This window comes from Rattus norvegicus, chromosome 11 (assembly GCF_021556685.1).
Source record: "Rattus norvegicus strain SHRSP/BbbUtx chromosome 11, alternate assembly SHRSP_T2T, whole genome shotgun sequence".
NCBI lineage: Eukaryota > Metazoa > Chordata > Mammalia > Rodentia > Muridae > Rattus > Rattus norvegicus.
Window position 1 is genome coordinate 98784500 of NC_141544.1, and position 24260 is coordinate 98808759.

At 40.1% G+C, this 24260-nt stretch overlaps 1 protein-coding gene across 3 annotated transcripts in view; it reads right to left on the reverse strand.

The window, feature by feature from the left end:
* Prkdc (protein kinase, DNA-activated, catalytic subunit) overlaps positions 1-24260 on the reverse strand; it is a 217066-nt gene that overhangs the window by 80481 nt on the left and 112325 nt on the right. For all 3 annotated transcript variants that reach the window (NM_001108327.2, XM_087576674.1, XM_087576675.1), the window contains 12 exon segments: positions 2999-3206; positions 4460-4558; positions 5061-5234; positions 9373-9522; positions 9622-9746; positions 15138-15249; positions 17223-17354; positions 18418-18569; positions 20089-20229; positions 21466-21585; positions 21778-21915; positions 22678-22826. In NM_001108327.2, the coding sequence (NP_001101797.2) occupies positions 2999-3206; positions 4460-4558; positions 5061-5234; positions 9373-9522; positions 9622-9746; positions 15138-15249; positions 17223-17354; positions 18418-18569; positions 20089-20229; positions 21466-21585; positions 21778-21915; positions 22678-22826 (1700 nt within the window).

The following is a 24260-nucleotide window of genomic DNA, read 5'->3' on the forward strand; positions in this document are numbered from 1 at the left end:
TAGCCAAGAGAAATAAAAGATCTGTATGACAAGAACTTCAAGTTTCAGGACAGAGAAATTAAAGAAGATCTCAGAATATGAAAAGACCTCCCATGCTCATGTATTGGCAGGATTAACATATTAAAAATGGCCATCTTGCCAAAAGCAATCTACAGATTCAATGCAATCCCTATCAAAATTGAAACTCAAATCTTTAGAGTTACAAAGATCAATTTTCAAATTCATTTGGAATAACAAAAAACCCAGGATAGTGAAAACTATCCTCAACAATAAAAGAACTGTATTACAGAGCTACAGTGATAAAAAAACTGTATGGTGTTGGTACAGAGATAGGCAGGTAGATAATGGAATAGGATTGAAGACCCAGAAATGGGCCCACACACCAATGGTCATTTGATCTTTGACAAAGGAGCTAAATCCATCCAGTGGAAAAAGAGACCATTTTCAAGAAATGGTGCTGGTTCAACTGGAGGTCAGCAGGTGGAAGAACACAAATTGATCCATTCTTATCACCATGTACAAAGCTCAAGTCCAAGTGGATGAAGGACCTCCACATAAAACCAGATACACTGAAACTAATAGAAGAAAAAGTGGGGAAGAGCCTCGAACACATAGGCACAGCGGAAAATTTCCTAAACAGAACACCAATGGCTCATACTGTAAACTCAAAAATAGACAAATAGGACCTCATAAAATTGTAAAGCTTCTGTAAGGCAAAGGATATTGTCATTGGGACAAAATGGCCACCAACAGATTATGAGATGATCTTTACCCTAACCCTAACCCTACATTCGATAGAGGGTTAATATCCAATACATATAAAGAACTCAAGAAGTTAGACTCCAGAGAATCAAATAACCCTATTAAAAAGTGGGGTACAGAGCTAAAACAAGAATTCTCAATTGAGGAATATCAAATGGCTGGGAAGCACCTAAAGAAATGTTCAACATCCTTAGTTATCAGGGAAATGCAAATCAAAACAACCCTGAGATTCCACCTCACTCCAGTCAGAATGGCCAAGATCAAAGACTCGGGTGACAAAAGATGCTCCAACATATAAAAAAGACATGTGCTCCACTATGTTCATAGCTGCCTTATTTATAATAGCCAGAAGCTGGAAAGAACCCAGAAGTCCTTCAACAGAGGAATGGATACAGAAAATGTGGTACATCTACACAATGGAATATTATTCAGCTATCAAAAACAATGACTTTATGAAATTCATAGGCAAATGGATGGAACTAGAAAATATCATCCTGAGTGAGGTAACCCAATCACTGAAAAACACATGTGATATGCACTCATTGATAAGTGGATATTAGCCCAAATGCTCGAATTACCCTAGATGCACAGAACACAAGAAACTCAAGAAGGATGAACAAAATGTGGATGCTTCATTCCTTCTTTAAAAGGGGAATAAGGGGTTGGGGATTTAGCTCAGTGGTAGAGCGCTTGCCTAGCAAGCACAAGGCCCTGGGTTTGGTCCCCAGCTCCGAAAAAAAAAAAAAAAAGATTTAAAAGGGGAATAAGAATACCCTTAGGAGGGGATAGGGAGGCAAAGTTTAGAACAGAGGCTGAAGGAAAGCCCATTCAGAGCCTACCCCACATGTGGTCCATACATATACAGCCACCAAACTAGATAAGATGGATGAAGCAAAGAGGTGGCAGGCTGACAGGAACCGGATGTAGATCTTTCCTGAGAGACACAGCCAGAATACGGCAAATACATAGGCGAATGCCAACAGCAAACCACTGAACTGAGAATGGGACCCCATTGAAGGAATCAGAGAAAGGACTGAAAGAGCTTGAAGGGGCTTGAGACCCCATATGAACAACAATGCCAACCAACCAGAGGTCCCAGGGACTAAACCACCTTCCCAGGGACAGACCCATGGTTCCAGCTGCATATGTAGCAGAGGATGGCCTTGTTGGGCACCAATGGGAGAAGCCGTTGATCCTGCCAAGGATGGACACCCCGCCAGTGTAGAGGAATGTCAGGGCAGAGAGGCGGGAAGAGGTAGGTGGTTATTGAGGGGGAACACTCTTATACAAGAAGGGGGAAGGGGGATTTATGGACAGGAAACAGGGAAAGAAGATAACATTTGGAATGTAAAGAAAACGTCCAATTATAAAAGAGAGATATAAATAAACTTATTTTATTCATGCCTGTATTCCCTTCTTAAGGTATCTCATTATGATTCTTCATCAAATAACCTTTGTTTTCTTTTTAGGAGTTTCTGTTTTTCAGCATTAAAAGACTGTCACAGAAATCCACAAATGGTTAAAAAATATCCGATCATGTGATATCCAATTCGAACTGATACATCTGTAAGGCAACCCCTATACCTAGGGCTTAGGAAATATGGAAGAAGGGCCAGAAAGATTGTTAAGAACCAGAAGACCAGGAGATCTACTTTACGAGTATGCACTCTAAGAAAGTATCACAAGTCAGTAAAAGCCAAGGCAGGAAATAGGAGGTGGGATTCTGGTAGGAGATTTGCCCCAAATCCTGAGGAGGCAGACTCAAGAAATTGAGAAGAAGTATAGCCATCTGACATTCCTAGAATAGAATGAATAGGTTAATTGAGTTATGAGCTAGTCAGAGAACAAGCCAAGCTTATGGCCTGGGCATCTGTGAATAAGTAATTAAGTCTCAGAGTCATTATTTTGGGGACTGGGGCATAGGTGGAAAAGTCCGTGTGTTATAGCACACAGACAGACAGACACACACATACACACACACACACACACACACACACACACACACACACACACACACACACACACAGAGGAAAGTGAGTGGTTCAAGTGGAGTCTGAGAATATTAAGAGTGTGAGACACCACGGGGCAAGAAGGCACATGTTCATATCATAAAAAAGGAGTAGGTGCATCTTCCAAGAAAATTAAGAAAGGTAGTTTAATAATATTAGAAGACATTCATCAACAACAAGGGAAATATATAATAGTCACCAGAATTAGAAGGAAAACAGCACTTTACCTGAAATTCACATTCTGAAAGAGGATGCTCAAAAATGGGGTTTAGATAATCTGGGCTCATCCTGGTCATTTCAAGCAGAAAATTTGTTGCTAAACTTAAAAAGTGGACTTCTATCTTGGGAGAATATAAAGAATTTAATGCCAACAATCGGTCCAATGTATTGGATGGCAATCTCGTTTCATGGCTCCAGAAATTCCGAATAATTAGTCTGAAAAGTGAAGAGAAAAATATGGGTAAATACCAGCAGATGAAAGGAAATACTGCCCATAGTATCATGTGGGGACTTCATAGATTTTCATCCACAGAAATCTTGGTCAACGGGAAACCATATCAAAACATGAGTAAGAAAAACCAGATGTTTTAAAGGACAAATATCCCCAAACTATAGCATATATGTTAAACTGGATGACTGTCTATCCCCTGGAGAGTTTAGTATATAGTACTAACAATTCTAAAAATCAAAATTGTTTTACAAATATTAGTAGTTGTAGTCCACTCAATAGAAGAGCACGTGCCTAGTATGATCTCTGGTTTAGATGCCTACAATCAAAAGCAAATTTCATAAAGTCCTTCACTCCTTTGCTAAAAAAGTTCACCATAAAAATGACTGTTATGGGGCTGGGGATTTAGCTCAGTGGTACAGCGCTTACCTAGGAAGCGCAAGGCCCTGGGTTCGGTCCCCAGCTCCGAAAAAAAGAACCAAAAAAAAAAAAAAAAAAAAAAAAAAGACTGTTATAATGTATTGAAAACATAATTTAGAATTAAGTTAAGACTGAGAATATGGGTCAGTTATTACATTGCTAGTCAGATAAATCTGAGGCTCTTGGTTCAATCTTCAATACTGTCCAAAAAGAAAAACAAAACAAAACAAAACAAGGTGGACTTTTCAACAAACAAGTACTTAAAAAATTTAAATGTAAACTATTAAAAGTTCAATTAATTTAAAATTGAAACAGAGGCAAGTAAGTATTATGTCAAGTCATATTTAAAACTTTGTCCTCTATAATACAGTTGGCATGTAAGATGTTCATATAACTGAGTTAAAATACTTTAGAGAAGAATTATCATAGATCACATCTCCCCATCGCATAAACACTATGTTTTCTTCCTAATGCTAAAGTGTCCAACTCTTCATGTAAACCTAATATGTATAATATGATCTTAACTATTTGTGTTAAATGGGAAACAGAACAGTTGCTTCCACTTGAAAATCTTTAACTCACAGCATAAGCACTTTGTTGTAACCACCTTCCAATGAGTTTTATTTTGAAATAACCTGTCAGGATTACAAAATCTTATTCCTCATACAGTGATTTAAAACACGTTTCACTAAGGATTAGAAAGTAGGAAGTACTTTTCTCTGTAGGAAGCAGAGAAAATGATATCACAGTAAGCACTTTAACCTAGTCTAAAAAGCAATAACCTAGTCCTGATCTAATTTATTCTAGAAGAAGTACACACTGGAGTCCAAGGTTCTCATCAATCAGTCCTTGAATCAGCACATCTTTTGCGAGTTTAAATATTTCCTGGGAGTCTTCATCCATTTGACTCTCTGGATCTCTGTTTGAGAAAATAACAAAATATTAGTATTCTGCTTTATTCTAATAACAGAGTCTGTATTAAAGTATAGGTGGTTTTTGCATGCGACTGATGGCCAAGGCAGTTTGGTGTGAGATCAGGATGACCTTCTTTCTGTGCCCTGAGTCCTGTCACCTCTACAGGCATCTGAGGGATGATACTGCCTGGGAGATGATCTCTTAAAAGTTATACCATGAAGATTAAAAAAGGCACTCATATACTTAAAAAAAAGATTGTGTGTGTGTGTGTGTGTGTGTGAGTGTGTGTGCGCGCAGGCGCACACATATGTGATACTACATCAGAAACAAGTACATGGGGAGGACCAAAATCTGAGTTGGTCTTCTGATCTCTGTGTGCAGAGGCACATGCCTGTGAATGCATAAACACACACACACACACACACACACACACACACACACACACACACACACACACACACACAACCTTTTTAAAAGAATGATATAAAATGCAATGAATGGCTAACCTGTAATTGTCATGAATCCACATAAGAATATTATACATTTGTTCTCTACATGTTGGAGAAGGATGGGAAACAAATTCCACAACAGGATTCAGAAGTTCTCGGAGTTCCGTTGGTTTTAATTTTGCCACCATCTTATAAATTATATCCAAACACACCTTTTGTCTTTCATCATCTCTATAATAAAGATTTCATAACACATAAGTTTAACAATGATTATTATCATACTTACCAAGTATGAAAAGAAACATTTTCATCTTGTTCTAAAGTTTCAAAGGTTATTATAATTTATAAAAGTACATTTCAAGTCTACTAGTAAAAGAGTAATGAAAACGTGGCACATGTAGACACATACACAATAGAGTTTTATTCGGTTATAAAGAAAAATGAAACCAGGAAAAGGATAGGAAATATACTAAAGTAACCCAGAGAGACAACTCTAGTAAGTGGATCCTAGATCTGAAATTGCAGATTTGTATGTTTAATTTGTAGTATCTATATAGAAAGGGCCCAATAGACATGAGAGGGGAAGATGCCTTAAGTGCAAAGTGGATAGAAAAATACCTGAGATAATGAAAAGTAGATAGAGCATGGGCTGAGAATAAGAGTAGGGAAAGGTATGAGTGGAGATTAGGATAAAAGGATGGGGCAGAAGACAGGTTTGGGGGTGATTAACCAAAACAAATGAGCGACAGAGCCTTATAGAAAGTCATTACTTTCCAAGTTAATTTAAAAGTAGATTTTGTTTATTTGCTTTTTTTCCTTTTAGTTTTTCAAGACAGAGTTTTCTCTGTGTATGGGCTCAGTTATTCTAGAATTCTTTCTGTAGACCAGGCTAGCCTTGAGCTCACAGAGATCCACCTGACTCCTGAGTGCTGGGATTAAAGGGTACCTACCACCACCCCAAAAAGTAGACTTTTAAGAGTATGAACAAAGGCACACTGCACGGGTGGACACACTGCATGGGTGGACACACTGCATGGGTGGACACACTGCACGGGTAGACAATAGCCGTGGGTGGACAATAACCGTGGGTGGACAATAACCGTGGGTTACTAAGCTAAAATCCAAGTAGCCAGTGAATAAGCTACCTCCCTCTACACTGATGGTCAGGGAAGCTCCAGAGAACCTCAGAATAATACAGGTTGTTGCTATTATTCTTAGTTGCTTACTAGAACTAAATGGTAAGACTCTGCTACTGAAACATCATATACTCTAATTATAGAGAAATTAAATTAGACCTGACTTGCGAACATCTTCCCTGGCTAGCTTTGACAGTTCTATAAGAGCTGTGTAATCCAGACCACTGAGGAAAACTCACCATTGGTTCTACCTAGTAGTAGACCTCACATGTAAGGCAAGATATGCCCAATGGGAACAAAATAATCATGGGAGGTAGAGAGAGGGAGGGGACAGGGAGGGAGAGAGAACGGAAAGGGAAGGTGGTGGGGGGGCAGGATCAGGTGTAGGAGGAGTAGGAGGACAGAAGTACAGATGGTCAGGAATTTGAATGGAGTTGTATAGATTGGGAGATGAGGAACCTGGGGTAGCCACTAGAAAGTCCCAGATGCCAGGGAAGCAAGAGGTTCCCAGGGATGTCATTAGCCGACATACCCAACAACGGGGAGACAGAACCAGCAGAGACTATATCCAGAGGTTAGGCATGGCCCCCAGTTGAGGGATGGGGTCACCTATCCATCTCAAGAATTTTAACCCAGAATTGTTCCTGTCTAAAGAAAATGCAGGGAAAAAGAGGGGAGTAGAGACTTAAGAAAAGGCCATCTAGAGACTGCCCCACCTGAGGATCCATCCCATTTGCAGACACAAAACCCAGATACTACTGCTGATGCCGAGAAGCACTTGCTGACAGGTGCCTGATATAGCTATCTCTTGAGAGGGTCCGCCACAGTCTGACAAATACAGATGAGGATGCTCATAGCCAACCTTCAGACAGAGCACGGGGACTCCAATGAAAGAGGTAGGGGAAGGACTGAAGGAGCTGAAGGGGATTGTAATCCCATAGGAAGAACAACAATATTAACCAACCAGACCCCCCAACCCTCCCTCCCCCGACCTCTCAGGAACTAAACCACCAAAGAGTATACATAGGGGATTCATGGCTCCAGCTGCACATGTAGCAGAGGATGATCTAATCTGGCATAAATGGGAGAGGAGGCCCTTGGTTCTGTGGAGGATCAATGACCCAGGATACTAGAGCAGTGAGGCAGGAGTGGGTTGGTGGGTGGGGAGCACCCTCATAGAAGCAGGAGGAGGGAGGATGGGACAAGGGGTTTATGGAGGGGAAACTGAGGAGGGGAATAACACTGAAATGTAAATAAATAAAATAGATAAAATAACCAATAATTAAAAAAAGATGTACCCATTGGTCTGATAGTGATATGAATGCTATGGTAGTAACCAACTGCTTTCTGATTAGTCTGAGGCCTGCTGTATAGACCTTGTCAAAAGCTCATGGCTAGGGAGGTCATATGCCCCTAAGGAGAAAATTTACTATTGTTGTTTTGCTAAATAATAGACATTTCTAAATATTTATGTTCATACCCACAGATTAATGATACTTTCAGCCTTGACCAGAAAAGTTTCCTTTTGTAAGTGGATGATGGTTAACATAGACTAACAACTTTTCAGAGTTCTGAGAAGTGACTATTAATTATTCAGTCCTAAACAGGACAGCTAGATGACTCGTACCCAGTCCCCCCAAGTATCAGGAAGCATCACTGATCAAGAGTAGAAAGAAGTTAAGACCCAAAGGGCAGGGAAGAATGCCGTGAATGCTGTTTCTGAGACAGGAGATGCACTCACAAATGGCCGCCTGAACAGGACTGAACCTATTAACGCTCTATCACTGGCTTTTGATGGGAGCTCACGACACTCCACACCACTGCAAAGCTATTAGTAGTTAGCAGTTGCTGGGAGAGGTAAATCTTTTTTCTTCACTGGTACAGCCACTTTTTTAACATACCCATAATCCAGTGAATAACTCCACATCCATGTACATACAAATTAAAACTCAATGGACAATTAAAAACAGAAGAGGGGGTGGGGAGGAAAGTCAGAGTAGGGAGGTATGTTGGTAGGAATGGCAGTGGGACAGGGGACCACAGAGAACTTGGAGTGATTCTTATAAAAAGACATTACATTCAGGTGTATGTGCAAAACTATGAAAGAATACATAAAAACTATTTTTAAAAAAGGAATCATAAAATGATTACCATGTACAACTGAACATCCCTCCTACTAAAAAGAGTTAACCAGGAAGAAACTGGCACATGCAACCAAGGAAGACTAAAATGTAAAAATACAAAAATATGAAGTAATATTAATAATCAATGGGAAGCTTAAACAATCTTTCAAGATGAATCTTACCCCAAAAAAAAACCGAGAGTTACACAGTATCATGGCTAAAACATACTAAATTTTTAAAGAGCTGAAAAGAGAAAGGCAGACTAGTTTATTCATAGTCATATTAATTTCTCAGTTGTAATAATCATGACTGTGATTACTATGATCATGTAAAAGGAGAACAGGTGAAGGATATATGGGAATTTTGTATAAAATCTTTTAAATTTTCATAACTATAAGATTATTTCAAAATAAAGTTCATTTAAAGAAACTGATGGTGACAGACAAAATCAGCTAAAATTATGAAGGACTTAGGTGAGACCACTTTCAGGTGCTACCTAGTCCGTCAGAGAGTGATCTAAATGTGTTCAGAGTCCTAAATATCTGAGGGTCTCCTGTTCCTAAAAGCAGTCAGCTTTCAGCAAGTTCCGAGAGAGCAGAACACAATGTCATTTAGTCTTTGTCATCAGTATATTACATACTTACCAGTACTTAACCACTGTGAACGTGTAATATACACAGTGGTCACAAATGTAAGAAGACAGAGAAATAAGGGACTGACTGCTTTATTTTAAAATTACTTTCTACTTGACTGAAACTTTGAAAAGTGAACAATTTTAACCATTAGAAGGTTCCTGCCTATCAAAACAGGTACAGAACAGAAAGAAAGCCATGCACAAATCTAAAGACAGCCTGAAGTACTGCATTACAGCAGTGCTCTTCATTTGTATGAGAAATGGGACTACATGCCGCTCGCTGCCTGAGGCTCCAGAAACAGATGGGCTGGGATGGGATCTCATTTCCCTCCTACCCTCTCACCACTTTACCTCTTGGATTGAAATTTCGAATGTTTCTCTTGAACACCTAAAGTGGCTCGTAGTGAAAGGAGATACAGGGGCGAGAGAATATTTGTGACTTTGCTGTATTCTAGTCAGTGAAGCCTAATACTTACCTATGTCTCATGACTTGAAGAAAGTCCTTACTCTTTAACTGTAAGTATAGGCCTGTGATCGCCTCTGCTCGACAAAGTACCACTTCCAGACAAAGCGTCTTCATTACTCCATGAAATTTTGGCAGCAGAAAGAACAAAGCATTCAAGAACCTTGGTAGGTAGAGAGAGGTTCATGAGAAGATGGCTGCTGACACACTCCCTCACCTGCTCTGCTATCCAAGTCCCATGCCTCCTGCCATTGTCCCTTACCTGTCAGCAAGAGGAGGGAAGCCCTTCACTATTTTGTTTAAGCATACGATAAATTTGTCTTCCATAGTATTTTGATGTTGCTTTAGTTGTTTTACAACCAGTTCATATACCGACTCTGCTATCACCTGAAAAATTAAGTTTCCTTTCAAACACATAAAAGTAGAACACTGTGTAAAGTGCTGAGACCAAAATCTATTTTAATTACTCAAGTTAAGGAGCATGTCCAATGTTATGACCTTCACTGAGGTTTTCACTCAAGTGATGAAACTGAGTGGTAGGAATGGCCACCAGACAGTCGTAAGGCTCCCAGGCCTCGACTGCTACAGTGAGTGAGCAAGGCCATACCTTGGGCACTGTGCGATGCCCCGTGCTTCCTTCTGACACAGAAATACCGCAATTAAGTCCTATTTATAGTTTAACATTTATCAAATACAGTTCAAGATACATTTTAGGTTAGGTGCCTTGATCAAGTACTCACACTGAACTCTAGTCCAACAGACCCAATCACGGTCTTTCTGCATGGATCAGTCTCTGCATCCTTTAGCGCTAACTGTTCAATATTCATTAGTAAACTGTCAGTTCCTGACCTGAAGTGAAAGCTCTCTAGAGCAGAGGTGGGTCCTATCTGTTTCCTGCTGTGTCTCTATGGTCTGAAACATGTAAGATTTCAAAAACAAGTACTCAGTGTGGACAGTGTATTCAAGACAGACTGGTTGGAAGTTATGAAAATACTCATTTCAGTGTGCTTACTTACAAATATGGAAGATCATTAAAATTGTTTAAAAGGGTAAATCGATAGTTTTTGAAGACAAATTTGCTCCTGCTTGAGACTATTTAAAAATTATGCTCAGACGAAATACTTAACCAGAAATTTCAATAATTTTAAAGCTCATGTATAATATTTTAATTATTTCACTGCTAATACATTCAGTGTATCTGTTAGGGCTGAAACATGATCAGCATGGAGTGCTGACAAGCCTAAGATGTATTTTTTCATTAAAATTATTTAATCCGGTATTTGGTTGAAATTGTCAGTTTAGCAAGTAAAAAGGGCAGACCCACTCACTCCTAAGAAGAGGTATCATGGAGAAGCTGAGAGTGGCTTGGAGAGAAACCACTCTGCTTAGGTTTCTTTTTATTTTTCAGATTCCTACACTAAATCTATACTAAATTTAATTCAGATAATAATGCAAGACTAAGTATGTATCAAGCAGAAATCTGAGTGATGAGAAAATAAAGCTAGAACTCCACTGTGGCTTCCTAAAATATGGTAAAGATAGAAAATAGCACATTTAAACCTAACACCATCACAATCATGTCCTAGCAAGGTTACTCTCAGGCAAATTTCTTAAATTTTACAGTGAACAGTGAATATGAAGACACAGCTTCCCAATATGCAGGAAATAAGCAATGAATGTAGGACCAGTCCTAAAGGAGTCACTTGGGCTGGAGAGATGGCTCAGAGGTTAAGAGCACTGTCTGCTCTTCCAGAGGTCCTGAGTTCAATTCCCAGCAACCACATGGGAACCATCTATAATCAGATCTGGTGCCCTCTTCTGGCCTGCAGGAATACATGCAGCCAGAAAGCTGTATGATGTATACATAATAAATAAATAAATGCTTAAAAAAAGTTAAAAAGAAAAATAAAGGAGTCACTTGGGCCACTGCCTTCTAGGGCTCCAGGAACATGATGAGAGGACATACCTAAGAGCTGGAAGATAGAGTGAAGGGCTAGCAAATGCCATTCCCTAGATCATTACACCTACTGTCATCCTTAACTCAGATTCAGTTATCTGCACTGGGCTATCTACATAAAACTAGTCCTATTAGCTACCAGTCAAGGAATGTCACAGGGCTCCCTTTACCTCTGAAGACTTCGGGAGATGGATTCTGAGCCCACCAGGCCCCAACAGATAGTTCCAAAACAAACAGCACCTTCGGCAGGATAGCAAAAAGCTATACGTGACAGATGAGATGGCAGGCACCATGGAAGGTGAGAATCCACTACTAATTTAGGATTCTCGGACTGATTACATGTGCACAGTGACATGAGTTTAAGAACAAGAACAGGGAAAACTGGTTTCTCAGTGAAGCTGAGTAAGTCACATGTGGCACCAGCATGCCGGATACTTAAACAAAGGAGCAGAGGCTCAGCTCACAGGTTCTGGGAGCCCCTGCTGTGCAGACAAGCTGTTTGGAGGAAGGCAGAGAGAGGGGAAGAGAGAAGGGGGGCAGTGGACTTAGGTGGGAGGGAGGGAAGGAGGAGGGGCAGACAGCGAGGGTGCTGGTCTCCAAAAAGGACAAAGGATAGAGATAAATGAGATTTGAGTTGTTTTTTTGGGAGAGAAGGTAGACTGATTTTCTAAGTGGCTAGCCCCAGTTCCCCATCCACCACTGCTACACACACCTCCATTCAATTTCCTAGGCTCTAGGAGTCAAGGCTCTAGACTCCTTCCAGAGTAATAAGGATCAGATATGATATGGGGAGCCCCCCTAAAAAACTAGAAAAATTTAAAATTAATTCATAAAAAGGACAGCTGTTTTTCACATGCTCAAACAAGTGGAATTTTATCCTTAACTAGAAAACTGTATACATTGGCAAGATTCATCCTCAGAGATGGTGAACTAATTGCTTGGACCTGATTCTCAAGGATTCCAGGTCTTCTTGCCTCATTTATCACTTCAGTTGGATCTAGTCAGAATTTCAGTCATGCCCTGAGCCTTCTAAGGAGACTGAGACTGGATAACAGTTGCTGGGGTTGGCTTTCTTAGGGCCTAACCAAATTTTCTAATTTTTCTACACCTCCCCACCCCTTTAAAGAATGTTTCATTGACCCTATTCAGCCGGGAAGAAGTTATGGAGAATTGTCAGCCCAATTCCCTGGTTTTGGGAGTCTGGTAATGGTTATTTTACAGATTATAGAAAAATGTTCATTTTAAGGGATAATTTGGGAATGGTCATAATTTTGAACAGGGAGGGAATAGGTGGAATTGTGTAGCCATAATCTTAATTGGTAGAAATCTTTATAAATGATTCAAAGTTGAAGTTATGATTACTTACATTGGTACAGAATTTATTTTGATACAGATTTAAGGTTTTCATTGGTATCAATTTCTTATACTGATATAAAACTTGAGATTAATATTGTTTCTCTTAGACATTGTGCCTATACAACTCATTTAAGAAGACAAAGCTTAGTTCTAGTCTTTCTAATAGCTGCCATTACAAACTGTTTTTAGATGATTAAGTAATATGAGTTTAGGGCCAGATAGCAAACTCATGGTTATGTTAGATTCTGATTTAATTAAAGGGTGTTTTTGCTATATTTCAATTAGAAATAGCTAAGTGTAGTCAAGGTTTAACAATTCAGATTACCTTACAGATAGACAGCCTTAAAAAGCACCAGAAATCCACAGAACGTGACATTTAATGTTATTTAATCATTTGCCATTGAGACATATCTGCTCCTGACAGCACACCCTTCCTGTTCAAAGAAGGTTCAAAGAAGAAATTGAGCATCTTGACCTCCAGCCGAGGTTGCTTATCTTGGCAAGACAGCCACCGGGCGGAAGTTGCCTATTTCATCTGCAGACAAAATACTTTCCAGGAAAAGGACACATTATGCAGAATAGTCAACTGTTGGCTCTGCCAAGACAGGGTAAACAGTCCTTAATAATTCTATTCTGTAAAAGTCTGTCCGATGACCCTGGGCCAGAAGGCTGAAGACAGATGCTCCAACATTTTGAGGAATTAGGTGGCTCTCCAGGTAGTCAGCTGGAGAGCCACAATTATTTAAGTTTGAAAAGCTGTGTTGAGTGCTTCCTGTATCCCCAGGTAATGACTAAGTTGCTTTCAGATTTCTGACAGGGTTGAAGACTAGTTATTGTCTCATAAACAAACTCAAGTTGTTTAACATTGAGAGAGAGGTTATAGAGTGGAAGACATGGTTTACACATGGTGTTATAGGTTAAAATATAAACAATCTAGGGATAGTTCTATAATTCTTTAAGTTAGGAATGATGGTAGAGTACTTTATCTAATTGACAAATATGATGGACTAGATATCATTTTTATATCATACTGTGTAATTACATGATTGCTATAGTTTTGTTCAATTTATGTATGGGAGAAGAAATTTTTATATTTTATTGGAAAGAAAAGGTGAGTTGTAGGGGCGGTCCTGTTCCCCAATTGGTATTTGATTTGTCAGTAGAGAGCCATGGTCCAATTGCTGGGCACAAGGTACAGATGGGATTTTCAGGTCCCTGGAGGAAAAGGGAAAGAGTAGAACCAGGCAACCATGTGAGGTCTCTGGATGAGTGTTGGGCTCTGGCCACTCCTATAGGTGAATGTTAAGAGATGTTTAGCAGGGACTAGAGTCAACTGACTAACGTTAGGGCAGGTTGGAGAAGTGACTCTAAGAGTAATGATAAGGGAACGTTTTCCAGGTGGGAGATAGTAGTGCACAGCAATTGTGTCAAGAAGGCAAGTTGAAAAAGGACAAGTGTGTGTGTGTGTGTGTGTGTGTGTGTGTGTGTGTGTGTGTGTGTGTGTGTTTTATCCATGGATTCAAGGGAAGCTGGGAGGGCACTGGTAGTGCGGCCCCTTCCTGGAGCTTAGTCAGGGTAGCAAAAAATCTACATGTAACATTTGCCACACAAATGTTTTTGACTTGGTAAGTCACAAAACAAAATGAATACACAAGGTGGGGGGAAGAAAAGAAGTGGGGAAAGAGGGAGAGAGAAGAGAGAGGAAGAAAGAGAGGGAGGGAAGGAGAGAAGGAGAGGGAGAGGGAAATGTGAGTTGTAGCAAGGGTGGAAGGGAGACCAAGGTCATAGCAAGGTAATGAGAGTAGTAAGTATACAAGGTACACACCTGTGAAATTGTTGTTTTAAAAAAGAAATAAAAATTAAAAATAAGTTTATAAATAAAAAGTAGAAAGGGTGGGAGGCTACAGTGCCAAAACAAAAATGAAGCTCCATTTCCTAAGGGTTTGCTTTCCTGAGTTACATATTTACAGGTAGGGAAATGGCAAGGATCCAATTTGCAGTCTTGGTCCCTTCCTATGCACTCTAAGTTGTTAACAGCACGAAGTCTGTCCTCACCCATCATGGAGCACCCAAGACGCTACCCTGTCTTGCCCTTTAGAAGAGGAACGGGCATGAGATCCAATTAGGGATAGATAAAGAAAATGTTCAGGGGTATAATGAAAGGTCACCAGTCACATGGTGAGAAGTGAGCCAACAGGGTAACCTGGAGACAATGCTTGGCAAGCCATTCTGCCCTGAATACAGCGGCAAGTAGTCACATACATTTGCATGTTTTTGTCCTGTTGGGGTAGTCAGAGCTTTATGGATGCTAGACAAATGCTCTTTCCCTCACCATACCTCAGTCCCTATATCCCATCCCATCACAAGCAGTGCTGTGTTAACAGGAAAAGATGCCCTGCTGAGCCCAGGAGGATCAAGGAGGATACTGGGCAATCACAATTACAAGTGCACCATGCAGCACTCACGTGTTTTCTCTCAGTAACATGTTGAAGAATGAGTCCTAGAACTTCTGCTGCAGCTGCATATACTTCTTTATACTTCACAAAGGACATGTTATTGACTAAAGCTTCAAAATACCTATAATAAACAGAGAAAACAAGCATAAAACAGCCCATTCTGATATTTGGCACAAAAAATCTAATAATTCTCCTCCTCATGTCACATTAATAGGCAAATTGAGAAAATATATAAAATGTAACACAAATTACATAAATATAGATTTAAATCTGCATGCATATAGATTTATGCATGCATATAGATTTATAACTATGAAAATCTACTGTCCAATCCCAGTTCAACACTGCAGTAAGAGTATATCCCACTCAAAGAAAGAGGGGGGGCTGGAGAGATGGCTCAGCAGTTAAGAGCACTGCCTGCTCTTCCAGAGGTCCTGAGTTCAAATCCCAGCAACCACATGGTGGTTCACAACCATCTGTCATAATGGGATCTGATGGCCTCTTCTAGTGTGTCTGAAGACAGTGACAATGTACTCATATATAAAATAAATAAATCTTAGAAAAAAAGAAAGAGGGAGTATCTAAGACTAGGATTCCCTGCTACAAGCCATCTACAAAAAGCAAAATGCTGAGAAAGAGAAGGGTGATACGCTGTACAAAGTTACACATTAACTCTGTTTTTAAAGCCTGCATGACCTCCTGGTGATGTTTTCAAGTGTACACTGAGCTACTGGCTGCCTCACCTCTGAACCCATACTATCTAAAGCAACAGCAATAGGGGCAACCGGTCCAAAGGCTAATATTATGCAAATCAGAATTGAAATTGCCTCCCCGTCACCTCAACCCATAGATGAGGGATCCAGGAGTACAAGGCTAAACCTACAGAACATTATATGGACATCAACCATATAATAAAAAAATCCTAAAGAGCAGGGAAAGCTAGGCATGGTGGTACAGGCCTTTAATCTCAGCACTTGGGAGGAGAGGCAGAAGGAGCTTTGTGAGGTTCAGGTCAGTCTAATCTACAAATCAAGTTCTGTGATACCCAGAGCTACTTGGTGAGATGCTGACAAGAAGAAAAAGAGGAGGAGGAGGAGTCAAGACCAATACCTTTTTGTCATATTCTAAACTATTTTACTATAGTCTCTTTCCTCAACATATCATACCTACCCCATCCTGAATATGTGACCGCCATCATTCAAGACAGAATAAAGTAAGGCTGGAGCCCAGGAAGAGAGCTGCCAATATAGGGGAATCCCCTTCATAGTTAAAACAGTTCAGATATTTTCATAGAGCCCACGGTATTGTTAAGTGTTAATGTTTAAAATGCCAGTTCAAACATAAGAGGAGGGGCAAGTGAGATAGACGAGTGTGTAGAAGAATTTGCTGTAAAAACACAAGGACTTGAGCACCCTCAAAAGCTGGCATGACCATAAGCCTATAACCTTAATATTGAGGGCAAAGATAAGCATATCCCAGCAGCTGGCCTGGCCATCCACACAGATGAAATGGCAAGCTCCAGGTTCAGGGAGAGACCCAGTCTGAAGGAAATAAGGCAGAAAGTAATAAAGAAAGTTAAATGATGCTTTCCTCTGCCCTCTCCGTGTGTACTCATGGGAAGCTGTGTGCTCTCTCTCTCCTTCTCTCCCCTCCCCTCTTTCTCTTCCCACCCGCCCCCATATAGAAATTAAAAAAAAAAAAAACCTAACAACTTCTGTTTATAGATATATACAGAACAATTACACTTATTTATTTAGAGTATTTAGGCCACAGCATGATATGTGGAGAACTGGGAAAAACTGGGAGAGCTGGTTCTCTCCTTCCACCAGGTGGGTTCCAGGGACTGAACTCAATTCATCAGGCTTGGCTGCAAGCACTTTTACCCTTGAGTCATCTTGTTAGTCTCAACTTAAACTTAATTTCCTTCTTTACTCCAGATACATTTCCCCTTCCAAACGGACTATAAATCTAGCCTTATAATTTTGGGTACAAGTATTTTTAACATTGGTCTGGTCCCTAGATATATCAATACTACACCTGAAAATCAAATCCAGAAAGTTTCTGAAAGAACCAAGTCAAAAGAATAGTACTTACATGGCACTCGTGATGTCACCCTTTAGGTCATAGGGAGGCAAGTTATTAGCTACTACAATGCCCAATAATTGAATTCCTACAGAATTGTCTTTAGAATTGGGGTCCTTATTGGAAAATTTTTCAAATATTAACCTGTAACACAGCACAAGGGAGAAAACAAAAAGTTACACAATGAAAGAGAAATATGAAAATGAATTATTTTCGAAGGCAAATTTTCAGCTACACAATACAAGGAACACAGCCTTTCCCTACTTCCAAGACCCTGATTGTATTTTTCTTCTTGTTTTTGTTTTTGTTTTTGTTTTTTTAAATTCCCCTCCTGGTCCACTCTCCAACTATTCTACATCCCATTCCTTCTCCCCACCACCTGTCTCCACGAGGATGTCCTCGCTTCACCCAACCCACAAGACCGCTAAACTCCCTGGGGCCTCCAGTCTCTTGAGGGTTAGGTGCATCTTCTCTGACTGAACCCAAACGCAGCAGTCCTCTGCTGTCTATGTCTTGGAGGCCTCATATCAGCTGATGTTACGTATGCTGCCTGGTTGGTGATTCAGCGTCTGAGAGATCTCAGGGGTCCAGATTAACTGAGACTGCTGATCCTCCTACAGGGTCACCCTCCTCCTCAGCTACCCATTTGTTAGTTCTTAACTATTCTAATTATGTCCAAACCCAGTCAATTAATAGTAACTTTTTTGAAAGTCTCAGCTTGCTCCAGGCCAGGTAAAAGCATCACACTAAGTCTTTGGGGGACACTGGGCTCGGGTACTGCAGGGCCCTATACTCCAGGTGCCCAGTGTCACATCAAAGAGAAGGGAGGAGGGTGGGGAACACTGGAGGTGCTAGGCACCCAGAAATGCTTCTGCTGTCAAACTCTGAAGTGGTGGCTTTATCAGTAGCAAAGTTTACCTTATAAATAGAGTCAGTTTCAAATTATTACTATAATCATTCTTTGGGTTGGCAATTTTTTTTTTTTTTTTTGGTTCTTTTTTTCGGAGCTGGGGACCGAACCCAGGGCCTTGCGCTTCCTAGGCAAGCGCTCTACCACTGAGCTAAATCCCCAAACCCGGGTTGGCAATTTTTTAAAAATTATATTCCTGATAATTCATATAATTATACTTCCTTGAAGTTAGCATTTAAAACTTGGTGCTCTTTGACCTTTTCCTAAGCAATTCTGTAAATACTAGCAACTACATACCTGTAAGGGATGGACAGACACTCCTTCCAGCATTCAACAAGGGTTTTAATGATTTCAAGGTTGTGTCTAAACACAGCTCTTTTGGGATGGAAGACATATTTCATTAGAAAATAAAGCAATCGATTTGCTAAGACTTCATATTTAGGGACTCCCTGAAAATACATTAAAATTCTGTAAGACATAACATTCCATTCTGGAAGAACATCTCATCCTACCCCATTTTGTAGTTGCTGCTGTTTTGAAACAGATTTCCATCTAGCACAGGCTAGCTCAAATTTAATATATAGCTGAGGCTGCTCTTGAACTACAGAACCCCTACCAGTATAAAGCAGTGGAACTATAAGCATCCGCCATCACACCAGGCCTTGAAGTAATCCAGACACCCAACTCTAAAAGAAGCCTGGCATTTTACTGAGGAATCTAGTTTCTAGTTAAACCATATATGGCTTTTCTATGCTGACTACAGATAGTATCATTCCTTAGCAGGTGGTGGGAGAAACTGTGGCTGCTCAGATGTGGGCACAGTTACTGTACTGTGTCCTCAGACGGAGCTAAGATTGGGGCTCAGGCCCTGGTTGGCTGTCCTCTTTGTATTATCCATTCAAAGATCTACTTCGGTCTCTGTCTGAGAACCCCGACAAAGGTCTTGTCTAGGACCCTCTCTGAAGACCCAATAGAAGGTCTGAAGGGAATCTGTAAGACTTGTTTCCACCAGGACCTATTATACTTCGGCTCTTAGCCTTTCTTATACCTCCCTCTCTCTATCTTTGCGTCAGTGAAGCTGAAAGAGCCCTCTTTTCAGGGTCCCTCACCACTGTGCCACCTGATACCTGCCTTGTCCCCCATTTCAGTGTTTCTACTCACTTCACCACAAGGAGTTACTGAGGCAGCACCAGTACTTCCCCCTTTCACCCGTTACAATGCCAGAGACTGGCAATTCCACTTTCAAGTGCAGCTGAGCTCCTCCCGATGGCCTTTTAGATGGCTCTTAAGTTAAATTCTTTCATGTTATTCATTGGGCTATTACCTATTTTATCACATCAATACCAAGAAATCTAGATTTGATTTATTGTGAAATAAACAAAACAAGAACATCCAGACACAAATACATGAAAACACTATACAAGTGTATATTAAGGATGGTGCATTTGATAAATTTATGTGAAAATCATTGTACACTATCCAAGTTCATGTTTTCAAATCAATAAGCAAAACTCCATCAAACCAACTCACTATGCACTCACTACGCACCACCTAATACGCACTCACTAGTGTTGTGCAATGGCAGTTACTTGCCAGTCATTCTTAACAATTTCACAGGTAACAGTTAACATTATGACAGTGAATGAACTATCATATACAACTGCCCCCAAATGCACAGAAGACATTCTTAGTTATAGAGACTTAACTATTACCTACCTTCCAGCCTCTTAGCGAGTAAAAACAATAAACATAACACCCCCAGCTTAGTAAAAAAGGCAAGGCCAGTGGAATTACCAAGGTACATTAAAGAAGGTAAAAGCCAGCAGTGATACAGTAGAGTATTGGTGCATTATAGTACAACTATAGCTAAAACAGCAACATCATGTCAAGAGGACATTAACTCATCTGACATCTGCAGGGCACCAGAAAAGGAATGATATATTACTCCATAAGAAATGTGTTCCTTACTGTAGGTGTAGCCAAGCCTGTCCAAGAGAGAATGGTAGCTACTATTTCTACTATCATGTAGTGAATTCCTTCTCCAATGTTCTCACAAACAGCTAGCTGTAGCAGGGGGCCCAGCCAGTGCTTTGCATAAGGGCGAAAGACCTGCAGAGAAAGTTGAAGTGCCATGTATAGATTGTATAGATAACGGTTGAAGACTAAAGTATTAATACAAAACTTACTCTCCATCAGCACATACTTTATGACCTGACAAAAAGCTCAAACAGTTGTAACTTCCACTTACCAAACCTAGTAAGATCCAGTTTACACTGGATTATCTCAAGGACTCCTAAGTAACTCAATGGAAATAGAGTTATAATGGCTCCCATTACTAAAACTCAACGACTCTGTCCTAAGTAATAGTAGCTATAGAAAATTATTTTATGCACATGCATAAAACCATGAGAAATAAGGTCATGACAATCAGATGCGCGAGTACCTAAGCAATCCAGTCTACAGAAAGATGCATGCCAGGCTCCTGGGGCTTGTCCAAGAAACCCCTCAGGCCCTCACTTCTACTCTGGTAAATGCAGTGTAGCAGAATAAAGGGGTCTGTTTCTTGCCAGCTCCAAGAAATCATCCAATAGTGGCCAATGTAGTAGCTAATAAATCAGCACTTGGAAGAATGTGAGGCAGAACTATTTGAAGTCCCAAATACCATAGCTGAACTGCATGCCCCCCAATCCTGCCACTCCTGAAACTTTCAGAACATGACCTTATTTGGAGATAGGTTATTTCTTTACCCAGGTTAGTAAACCAAAGTTAGGCATTAAGGTAGTCTGGAATCCCATACACTGAGTCCTTAGAAAAAGGAAATTTGTGAGACAGAAACACCAAGGGGGCGGGGGGTGTGAATGTAAGAACACTAATTCCACCTAGGGAACGCCTGAGAAAAGTAGTGGGTCAGAGGAGCCAGTCCTGAGAACATGAGGATCGTCGATGTCTGTTTGCAGAGCCATTATGATCTTGGGACAGTAGCACTACTGGTAGGGAGTACACATTTCTGGCATAGGTTATATGAAGAAAAACTAATACATCTACCTACTGCATAGATAAAGATAGCCATTTTCCATATAGTTAACAGGAATAGTTTTACTCATTTATCTGTTACATAAACAAGGCTCATAGCCTTAGGGAAGGTGCTGTACAGAAAGCTCTCTCCTAATGCCGGAAAATAAAATGTTTGACAAAAGGATTTGGGAGAAGTGTCTAAATGTGGATGTACTGCAAGAACAGTAACTCTACGTTCTATTTTTTTAAAGCTTCATTCACTTTGGTGTTTCAATGTAGATGGTCAGAACTACAGAGATCAGTTAAGAAATTTAAAAAAAAATTATATACCTCTTCTGTATTAATAACAAGCTTGGCTAAGAAGAGACGGATATTTAAAGATACTGACGCATTTTCTAGTTTGTCATGGAGAAATTTCATCCAAGGTGGAAGATCTTTTGATATTGAACCCTGAAATAAAACACAAACTTATTCTGAAAAGGAGTAAAGAATGTCATATTTTGCTATTATAAGAAAATGAAGAAGATGTGAAGAAGGAAGAATCCAGCTCTTTAATGTGCAATATGTTTAACCAGTATGAAGTTAGTCCTACAGTGACATCAGTGATGACACTTCAAGAAAACATCCGATTGAAGAAAATACCTCTTGTCCCTTGGGTGCAATCACATTTCTCTGCATGTGTTTAATCAGGGATGTCATGGGTGCCATACATTCATGTTGATTGAGCTCATCCATCTCTAACTCTATGATGTCATCCTGAGCCATGGAATCTTGATGCTCCTATGAAGAAGAATCCAAGCAATGCCACTGTTAAATGTCAGTAGATTTAAGAAGCTTATTTAAGGGCAATAGCATAAAATAACACAATTTAACTGAAAATAATGATTTGGTAACATTAAAATATACTTGATATGTTTTAATATAGAACTAAAAAAGTAAACAGAGCTTCTATTTTTCCTTACATTCTAAGCACATATATCCCTAGATCCTGTGGTGGTTTGAAAGAAAATGGTCCCCATAGGGTCATAGTTAGTAGAACTATTAGGAAGTGTGGCCTTGTTGGAGGAAATATGACAGTGTTCTTCTGCTACATGCAGATCAAGATGTAGAACTCTCAGTTCCTTCTCTAGTAGCATGCCTACCTGAGCACTGCCATGCTTCCTGCCGTGATGACAGATGATAACAAACTAAACTTCTTAATCTGCAAGCCAGCCCCAATTACATGTTTGTCTGCACAATGTCTCTTTTCAGCAATAAAACCATCTGTCAAGGCCCTTCCCTGAGGACATGCCTCAGATTGGCCACGTCTGCTATCTTACCTCTGCTGTCTGTATGGTGCCTCTGGTGAGATCTTGACCTCTAACTGATAAAATCTTATTGCTGACTTAACAGTGAGAGACCTGCTTAGATCTTGGAAAGTCTCCAAATCAAGTTTACTATTACAGGGCTACTGAGACTGACAAACAACTAGTAATTACAAGGTACAACAGTAACTTTCTTTATAAATGTTAACGACACTCTTAATATGTGAAATGTTATCACCCTTCTCTGAAAATGGCCCGTCGTAGGTTTACGATCTTGAGAACTGTATGAATAGCTCTGAACTCCAGTTGAGAAATCAAATTGACTCATTTCTTCACTTAGGCTACTCTCTGTTAAATATGACAATGAAGACATATAACGAGGATTGCCTGAAAAATAAGCAGAAGCAAATATATTTGTATTCAAATATAGCCAATAAGAAATGTTTTTCAGACCTCAAGTAATATCAAAATTAAAGGATATTTCTGCCAAAGTTTTCACCAATTCTGTAACTTTCAGTCTATTGTACAGATTAGCGAAAGGAACAAAGAAAAGAATTTCCTTTGCTTTTGCCACTATTGAATAGTTACTCTCTATTGTCACAAAAAAAAAAAAATCTAGTTAAACTGGATGTGATTTTTAATAATTTTCACGTTATACATTTTGCTCATCAAATATAGCACAGATATAGGAAGAAATACTCCTAAAAATAGCTAATTCAAATTATGTCAAGGACTTAGAAAAGAGGTCCAAATTATATCTTCAAATTAAAGATAATAAAAGTTATAAAATAAATCAGCATACGAATATACATCATAGAAAAGAGCCTGTCAAGTTTAATCAGGGAGGCCAGGCACAGCCTCTTTGGGAAGTGGACATCAAATAAAATGCCCGAGGCATGTGATTACCCACAGCTGAGCTTATTAGAGGGACAAAGCAAGTGTGAGACCCACAAGGACAGATGGGACTGCTGTGGTACTAGAGTGGAAAGGGGAGCAGACAGAGTAACAGGTATCGCAGGCAGCAGGTCAGAGGTCTTGGGCATGGTTGTTCTGAGGGAGGTGCAAGATGCTGGGAAGTTTAGAAGAGAATGAAAAAGGACAAGGCAACAGTTTTTGTTTGTTTGTTTTGTTTTTGAAACAAGGTTTCTCTGTGTAGTCCTGGCTGTCCTGAAACTCAATTTGTAGACCAGGCTGACCTCAAACTCAGAGATCCATCTGTCTTTTCATCCCAAGTGCTAAGATTAAAAGCATATGCTACCATGCCCAGCCCAAGGCTTACATTTTAACACAGACCTCTGAATGAATATATATGTATGTGTGTGTGTGTGTGTGTGTGTGTGTGTGTGTGTGTGTGTGTGTGTGTGTATGTGAATGAATGCTGGGCCCCAAAGGGGATAGGAACTCCATAGGAAGACCAATAGAGTCAGCTAACCTGGACCATTGGTGCTCGAAGAGTCTGACCAAAGAACATACATGGCCTGGGCCTAGGCCTCCCTGCTCATATGTAGCAGATGTGCAACTTGGCTTTCATGAGGGTCCCAAACAACTGGAGCAGGGGCTATTTCAAAAGTTGTTTCTTGTATGTTTGATATGATCTACTAGCTGGGTTGCCTTGTCTGGCCTCGAGTGGGAGAGAAAACACCTAGCCTCTGAAAGACTTGAAGTGCCAGGGTTGGGAATTCTGGGGGTGGGGGGAACGACCTCACCCACTCAGAGGAAAAGGGAAGGGGGGCAGGGGGAGGGGGAAGGATTGTGTGTGAGGGTGATCTGGAGGTGGGCAGTGAGGGGGATATAAAGTTAGTAAGTAGAAAAATAAAATTA